General features: G+C 34.1%; 1 protein-coding gene across 1 annotated transcript; it reads right to left on the bottom strand.

Moving 5' to 3' along the window:
• Window positions 1-842: 842 nt before the first annotated feature.
• LOC126975083 (activator of 90 kDa heat shock protein ATPase homolog 1) lies at window positions 843-6,282 on the bottom strand. The gene is made up of 4 exons (XM_050822893.1): window positions 5,670-6,282; window positions 4,689-5,228; window positions 3,868-4,021; window positions 843-1,343 (listed from the first exon to the last, which is right to left on the bottom strand). Exons 1-3 carry the CDS (start codon window positions 6,024-6,026, stop codon window positions 3,890-3,892), a joined length of 1,029 nt encoding a protein of 342 aa, XP_050678850.1. The 5' UTR covers window positions 6,027-6,282; the 3' UTR covers window positions 843-1,343; window positions 3,868-3,889.
• Between the last annotated feature and the right edge of the window lie 3,035 nt (window positions 6,283-9,317).

Genomic DNA, 9,317 nt, shown 5'->3' with positions numbered 1-9,317 from the left:
GAAACGTGTAGTCATTGAAATATTGACAGATGACGGCTATAATCTTGTAAAAATCGGAGATCGAAATCCACTACGTTTAACTTACACAACTTTCAAACTTAGCCAGATTATACTTTGTCACCTTGTCAATTTACTGCATATTTCATACTTAACTATTTTAAATTTTTACTTAGGCAGTCACGCCTCTTATTACGTAGTATTTATATCCTCTGTGGTACCCACGTTGTATCGTCCCGGAAACACTGCACAAGGAAGCTCATCCACAGCTTTGTTGTGTGTGGAAGAAAGATTCTTGAAAAACGCATTGTGGATGAACGCTACACATCCAGATGGTGGCGATGATATCCTAAATTGTGGCTTGTCGTGCGAAGGTGGAATTCGGTGGCAGGAATCAGGTGAAACAGCTCGTTGGAACACTCCCCGTGATAAATGGGGTAGAACACACACAATGAAGCGACGTCTCTATGCAAGGCCAAGTGATCTAGCAGTTCACAGAGTACTGGGTCCCCGACAATGCGAGTCAAATGGTTCGAGTTGATAACGGGGTCCGCAAGAGCAGAGAGAGAGGTACACTTGCATAACTCTCGGGAAGCCGAAAAGATAGAAGCTATATCCAGGGTCTAGGCCTTCTCCCTTGCTTTCGATAGACGCCGCCAATCTATGTGTTAGATATACCAGAAGATCGCCTGCCGACCGACCATGGCGAAAGCCATAATGTAATCTACGTACGTAGATCAAGTGGTGACCCTTCTAGGTATACCAAGAGCAGGCGGTTAATTATGCTCTCCATGATTTTTGATTTAACTTTTAAAACAGTTTTTTTTGTTAAATAAAAAGAACAATTCTTTATATTTGCCTGGTTTTTATTAGAACACCATAAATTAATTACATAATTATTCAGCTACTTATAAAATAAGCAATACAGAAATCAAACTAATTTTGAGGTGGCTAAGCGAAGCATCTCAACCAATGAAACTCCATTACCATATTGGTTATTTTAAATAACATAATATTATAATATCCAGTAAATTTGTAAACTTAAAAGAGTATTTTATTATAATTAGTGATTGTAGTGCCCATTGGAAGTTGATCAGGAGGTATATTTTTATCATATCATTATATTCCATCCTTAGCAATATGTGCAAAAATTTATGACTATCCAGTTATTGATATTGTATATAAAAATTTAAATATCAAAGCCTTGTACATAATCACATAGTTCATCATTCAAAAAATTGCTGCCATTTAACAATTTACTGGATAAAATAATTAATAATTAATACACAAAGTATATTTCTTCGGAGATCTTAAACATTGGTCTGCATACTGGTGGTTAATTGTTTCTGAAAATCAATTAAATTATTACAATTAATTTAATAATGCATTTCGATATTTTACTATTTATAAATATCAATAAAATTTATATTATGTCCACTTGTGATTTTAATAGGACTAATTTTAAGAATTCCTTAAAAAAAATTTTTAACACATAACAGCATTGACTTTGCATACCTATAGCAAAGTTAGATATTAATAATTGTAGAATTATAGAATGTTATAGAATTTATTGTATTCCTAGATGTTGGTAAGCCTTTAAAAATTAATGAATGATTGGCTACTATGCTTATAGTAGACTCTTAAAGATGGAAGAGTATTGAACAGAAGGGATTACTGATACTGCAACATTACTGTAAAAAAGAATTAAAAACTAGCTTTTATTCAATATTTCATTATTAACGGCAAAAAACTATAAAAAAGGAGAATGACAAATTGAAAATAGACAATTTCTGCCAAACTGTAGAATGTTGTAAAAAATTATCAAGGAGGAACGTGACACATGTTTAGGCCTAGACCGCACTACAGTTATGGCACAGAGGTTTTCAATTGTGTGAGTTTATGTAACAAGAAAACGAATACAAGGGGCTGTACAGTGTACTTGCGATTCTTGGTGCGACTGATTTTAAACTAAGATATTATGTAATCGCACTAACGTGATTAACGAATCGCGGGCGGTTTTTTGGCTAATATTCGGCAATTCGACAAGGAAGTTTCGGTATAATCTATATAACATATAAAAGAGATTTCCACCGGTAATTGACTCATCACGAAATCTCAGAAACTACAAAGCCTACAAACTTCGAATTTGGAAGGTAGGTTCTTTCTAGGACATAGGTGTCAGATAAGAAACGGATTTGAGAAACTCCTTCTCTAAGGGGATGAAAGGGGGGGGGGGGTGTCAAAATTGTTGTGCCACATGGAACTAAAATCGTTGAAATCATAATTTTACACGGCGGCCATCTTGGATTTATATAATTATCCCAAATTCGTTCTATGCACCCTTGAAAACCACGGAAATAGCTGGGAACGGCGCCTATATCGTCTCGCTTTTTCGTTTCATCGAGTTTCAAAAAACAACGATTCTAAAGAACTTCTTTACTTCAAAATTTGTTGCAACAATAATTAAATATGTGATGTTTTTATTACATTCTTAATTTATATTTTATTTCTTCTTTCTTTATTACATATAATCTAGTATTTCTTACAATTTACTGATTTAGGGAAATGTCTATTCACTTGCAACATTATTTGACTGTCTGTGTGCGTGGTATCGAATGTAAGTACGTGACGCTCACGCACACATTAATTATAATGTTACTTCTATATTGACATATTGTTCTGAGCGTTATTATTCTATGCTGTGCAATATCCTGTAGAGTTACATCACACTCTTTAGCCACCAGGAATACCACCTCACATCCTATATCTCAAAGTTGGCACTGCAATTATTTTAATGGATAATCTAAACCCTCCAAAACTTTACAATGGAATCAGACTTCAGGTCAAGACCTTGCGTAAACATGTGATCGAAGCCACCATTTTTATTGGCGTCAACCAAGGAGAAACAGTTTCCGCAATTTCCGCTTAAACTATGCTATGTGTTGACAATTAATAAAGCACAGGGTCTAACTTTGAAACTAGCCGGTATATTTGATATAGATCTCAAAATTGATTGTTTCTTGCATGGCCAGTTGTATGTGGCGTGCTACAGAGTCAGATCACCAGACTTTTTTTTCAACCCAAAAGAAGAACAAGAAAAGTTGTTTACAAGGAAGTTTTTAAAAAATAGGGCTGTCAATTATTTTTTTCCATTCCATCGTATTACCAATTGCAATTTAAACAACAATTTCTGGTTAAGAAATTATGTTACCCGATAATCTTATTATAATAATAAAGCCAGAATCAAACTTTGAAAACAGGTGGTGTACATCTCAGAAATTGTTTCTTTCACGACCATTTGTACCTATGCGGAGGCTTATGATAATATGTAAAATTAAATTTTGTTTACGAAGAAGTTTGGAAAAAATAGAACTGTTTGCTCTTTATTCCAAAAAAAAAAGTAAATTCCGACCTCTTTAGGTATGAACTATTAAGTACGGTTTTTACAAGTTTGATTGCCCGTCAGCTGGAAATCAGAAATTATGCGCGGACGAAGTCGCGGGTAATTGCTAGTATATATATATAAGAAAATGTATACTAGAAAATCAGAGTGGAGAAAGTGGCTACTGACATCTGATAGTAATGAAATAATCTGTGGATGTTCTCTTTAAATTTGATATTCCTTATGAAAGAAACCTTTCTGAAATCTATGACAAGCGAGTGGATGGATAACCCAATATCTGCGAAATTTTCAATAACTTCTTTTTCATTTGTTAGTACATACATACTGTTCATTTGAAATTTTGTTCAAACTGTGAACATCATGGTATATAATCATGATGTGTTTTGAGTGGTTAAATAATCCCAGGGAAAACTGTAGTGTGGTCTAGGCCTTGTAGATGGTGTAACTAATTAAATATTTGTTGATACCTTAACAACTGTTTTGAAGTTATCACAAAAAGGCGCCAAAACCAAATGCTCTCTTAATGCTTTCAAAGTAGTAGCGTTTCCAGTTCTCGCGAGTTTGGTCCACCTCTGAAGCTGGCACTAGTTCCTGCTTCAGTGATACTAAAGTGTGGTCCTCCTGAAATTAGGTAAATCAACATTGGTCAACATTGGACTTACAAGATTCTTAATATCTAACAGGGAAGAACATGTGGTTTGACTCAATTAATATATTTTTTTACCCGTAGGACACTTGGGTATTTTGTGTTTGGTTTGGTTTTACATTGTGCAGTTGTGACCTACAAAAAGTATTATACTTTGGTTACATAAGCAACCTATTACAATCACACATGATTGAAAGTCCTATGGAAAATGTTACAATAATTTATTTAAGTGACTTTCCACATTACACTTAACTGCTAAAACATGTCCTGTGTTTAAGTGCCTAAATACACCACATAACTTTATTACACCTTTCTAGAGATAGCAAGTGAATGCAAAAATTATGAAATATTCTTTTTTCATATAAATCACTTGGCTCATGTGTTTGATGGCCAAATATGATCCTAATGATTAATGTCAGCATTCATAATCTTAATATATATAAATTACGTGACACATTGTTTGTCCGCTATGGACTCCTAAACTAATGAACGGATTTAAATGGGGATTACTTCATAGAGTGGTAGTAACAATTTTATTTCTCCCAGAAGGGAAGGTTATACCTACTTCTTTAAAAAGTATTTCATTCTTCTTTAATTTTTTATATAACATACTATACATATTAACTATTTGTAGTTACAGACCTTTTCCTCAATATCAAAAGTAACTTCAGAAAAGTGTTGTTCAGGCCACTGTTTGTATCTCCAATACTGTATTATTTTCTTGCCAGGTACCATTTCTCTAAACTCCCCGGTTACATTTCCACCAAACAGAGAGAATTTGCCACCTTTTTCTGCTTCCATTTTAACATGTCCTTGTGTGAAGGCTGTCACCATTTCTATTCGAGTCAATGCATCATAGAATTCTTGTGCTCGGCACTGAAATTTCTCTGACAATTCAATACTTTTTGTATCTAGCTTACAACCAACAACTTTTTTGTCTTGAGGAGCAACTATAGGCTCCATATTAATTTTTTTATTAAATCCACTTGTAATTGTAGATACATTGTCAGGCTTGACCGTGGTTTCACCCTTTTTTGGTAGAATTAAACCTTTTGAAAACTCTTCCTTCAAGCTTCTTATGTACTCTTTGAGTTGATTACGAATCTCATTCCTTGCAACATTGTGCATGAACGCTTTAACCCTCTGTGCTTCTTCACCATTTCCTGTCACTGTGACAGTTATCTGAAATGTTAAATCTTATATTGAAACGTGAAGCTTGAATTAAAAACATAAAGATAATAATTGATGATTTTGTTTATATTTTATTATGCAGCATTAATTATCTTAATTAGATCATCATAACTGTAGCTAATTGCAATTTTGTTGTTGAATTATATATACTTTATAAAAATTTAGGAAAAATAATTTCAATTAGATTGCACTTTAAATAAATACATAAACATTTACAATGATCATTTCCACAGCTAAACGACTTGTCAAATGTATAACCTAGAAGGCAGCAGGACAGTAATTCATAAAATTCTATATTCAAAGATTAACTATTTGATCACAATACTATTATTAAATACTGAAATAACCTTTATGACTCCTAATATATTATAGTTAAAAAGAACACTGTGGAGTGTCTTCATGAAAGGCATCAGTAAGCTGAAAATAACTTACATCTACTTCGCTGACATCATTTTCTTCAGATAAGTTTGGAATATGCATTTCGCCCTTAATTTTATCCTTGTTACCAGCAAGTCGACCTTCCCACTTCAACTTAATATCCCACTCATAGAAGAATATTAGTTTGCCTTTCCTGTTATTAGCTGAGGCTTCCCCATCGATATTCTTGACTTCAGTAATCTTACAATCTATTCCGTTCTGTGATATTTTCAAGTTATTCAACAATTCCGTAAGCCTGTCTTTCGACCACGGGCCCGCGTTTTTCTCCGTCCAGTGCCAATTATTCACATTTGTGGCATCAGGTCGCTCCTCGACAATCCACCTAGGATCACCTTCTCCCCATTTAGCCATTTTTTACGTACAGAATAGCACGAGGTTTACAATGATGTGATTTATAATTATTATGTATGACGAGGACCACAAAATTTGCACAATTGTTCAGTCAAAACCTTTACACAAAGTTAGAGAGTTTAGCCCACTAAAATAAATACTCAATTCTGTTAGCTTTGCAAAAAATAAGGATCCTAAATAGTGAATAAGTTGAAATTCATAAGTAATCCAATGACTGAGGCATACCTAGTACTTTCGAGAAACGTCGTTCGTTTGACAATTTGTGAATTGACATAGGAATATCGAAATGACAACGTAACTAATGTTGCTATTAACTAAATAGAATCTCGCCCACTTTCGACAAAAAAAATTGCACTTAAAAAACAAGAACGAAGCGAGCTAATGATTCCGAACATTATTAATTACCATTTCGAACCTTAATTTTCAACCTCTTGTAAGAAATTATATTATATAATTCAATATGAAATGCACACATAGTAGATGGATATTTTTTGCACTTTATTATTTTATTTTGTGTCAGGAGGTTCTTATCCGATCCAGGAAACATACGACAATTTTTATGTTATACTAAGACTTTGCTCAGACTTTCCTTGTGTAAAATATAACCGAGTGTAATAAAACACGAACTTGACTTGCTTTGGGCTATCTTAGCTTATGCTCAGTATAATTCAGCTGTCAAATGGCTATAAAAATGAAATCAAAGATTGTGCTAAGCTTAAACTAAGTTTTACATAAGTTATGTTTGAGTACGTTCAATAGATCCCAGCCTTAGTTCATAATATTTTGTTTCAGTACTAACAAGATGAAGCTGTTCGTTAAGAAACAAATTCGTCCCTTTTAGGTAAATTTGTGAAAGTGGCAATATAATAATAGAATTTCTCCAAGGTTCTAGAAAATATAGAATTTTCCACAGACTAAATATTAATAGTACTAGACGTTCAAAACGTTCCATTATACATAATTCTTTAAAATATATTTCTGTGACCATGGTACAATGATATTTTATACTAGCTGACTCCGCAATTTTTATTCAATCCAAATGCGTAAGTGTATGTGTATATAATCTTTAACTCGAAGTAAAACTATTGCAAAATCTATATTCAACATCTATATCTTTTGTTTTTTCTCGCAAACGCCGACCATATTATAACCTTAAACTTTAACAGTATCGGCATTTTATAACGAAGTTAAGCATTATTCCCATTATAGTTTAATTAAATATCACAAGTTACATTTATTTTACTTATAATAAACTAAACAATGAAATAATTAAGGAATTTTAGTTTGAAACATAATAAACACTTACTTATGTCAAGCGAGTGGCTAAGATTTGTTGAATTTTTAAGTAAATCTTTTTTAGCACGCTTGATTTGGTGAGTAAACTGGTGAATGCGTGTCGAGAGCGTTACGAAAAGTTGAGAGGGAGATATGAGTTAGTGAAGTAGAAAGAGAGAGAGTTACGTTTAGTATATAACTGTAGGGGCAAGAGAGAGAGGTGCGAGCACACGTTTTCTTTCTCTCATAGACAACCCCCTATCCATAGCCTATGCCCTATCTGTTTCGTATATCTACGACACAGTGGAGACCTGTTGTCTGTATCACTTATCACACACATTGTATGAGCAGGAGAGAGCAGTGCACGCACACATATTCTTTCTCTCTTCCCTAGTCACTAGTCACTAGTCAGTGCATGAACTGACTGACTGGCCGTCGTCTACTCCCGATCTTGATTCCGATTATGATTTATTGTCAGTTTTAGAGAGTACGGCTTTCTCTTAACGCAATGATAATTTGGAGTCCCTAAAACAATCCGTTCGATTGGCAGTGATAAATTTTCCCATGGAAAGAGTGCGTGCTTCGTAAATATATACGTATACCTATCTCATGAAGTGGCCGTCCCCATTCGGACACTCTCATAAATAAATACGTCATGCACTGTTCCACGTCTTCACGGTTTTTCAGACGTTTTACACAACTGGTATACTAGTGGGAGGCTCCTTTGCACAGGATGCCGGCTAGATTATTGGTACCACATCGGCACCTTTATCTGCCGTGACTGTTTCAATTTATAAGCATTATTGAGTTTCGGTCTGAAGAGCGCCGTAGCTGGTTTAATTTCTGGGCAAATGAGATTTAACATCTTATGTTATTTTTGAAGGTGACGAGCGAAATTGTAATGCCGTACATAATTTTTGGGTTTTTCAAGAATCCTGAGCGGCACTGTATTGTAATGGGCAGGGTGTATAAATCACCATCAGCTCAACGTCCTGCTCATCTACTGGGGACAGTGAGTTTACTGCTTATTTGTTTGGATGGCTCATAAGGCATATTTTTATTTTTTAGAGTAAGAATATATTATTAACCTTACTGTTTGGATCTCAACGTGATCATGACTTCTATGTTTTTTTTAACCATGGGGCAATGGCTTTTCATGTATTGTGTCTTCAGCTCTTTGTATGATATTTTTGGTTGTATACTATATCGGTTTCAGGGCTGTTTGTGTCCAAAAACAAGTAGTCTCTAGTATTTGACGTTGAGTTCGTCTCGTTTTCTTTGTATTTGTTTCTTTCATGTCAATCTGCGATCTTAGTGCATTCCAAAATATTTAATGTAAGTATTATTTTTGTGGAAATGGATGAGTATAGTTTTATCAAATCAATATATTCCTTCTTTAGCAATATGTGCAAAAATTTATGACTATCCAGTTATTGATATTGTTATAATTGAAAATAACACAATAATATCATATACAAAGCCTATACATAATCACACAGTTCATTATTCAAAAAATTTCTGCCATTTTACAATTTACTGGATAATTAACAATTAATACACAAAGTATATTTCTCCGGAGATCTTAAACATTGGTCTGCATACTGGTGGTTAATTATTTCTGAAAATCAATTAAATTATTACAATTAATTTAATAATGCATTTCGATATTTTACTATTTGTAAATATCAATAAAATTTATATTTCCTGTGATTATGTCCACTTGTGATTTTAATAGGACTAATTTTAAGAATTCGAGTATTAATAATTTAAAGAATTACTGTAGGACCGGGGGCCACCCTCTACTCTCTGGCTCCGCGTAGATTTAGAGGACCGCGTCCGCATCTATGCGTGTGTCTAAAGGTCCCATAGTGGTAAATGGTAACGCAGAAACAGATCACCTCATGGGCTGCGTTCAAGCGGCATTTGATGACGTGCTTGAACAGATCCCCTCCGCTGAAATCGTAGTCTTGGGTGATTTCAACGGGCACAATGCCGAATGGCTTGGATCACGTACCA

This window comes from Leptidea sinapis, chromosome 34, assembly GCF_905404315.1.
Source record: "Leptidea sinapis chromosome 34, ilLepSina1.1, whole genome shotgun sequence".
NCBI lineage: Eukaryota > Metazoa > Arthropoda > Insecta > Lepidoptera > Pieridae > Leptidea > Leptidea sinapis.
The sequence above is the reverse complement of the archived record's forward strand: the minus strand, read 5'-3'. Positions and strand labels throughout refer to the sequence as shown.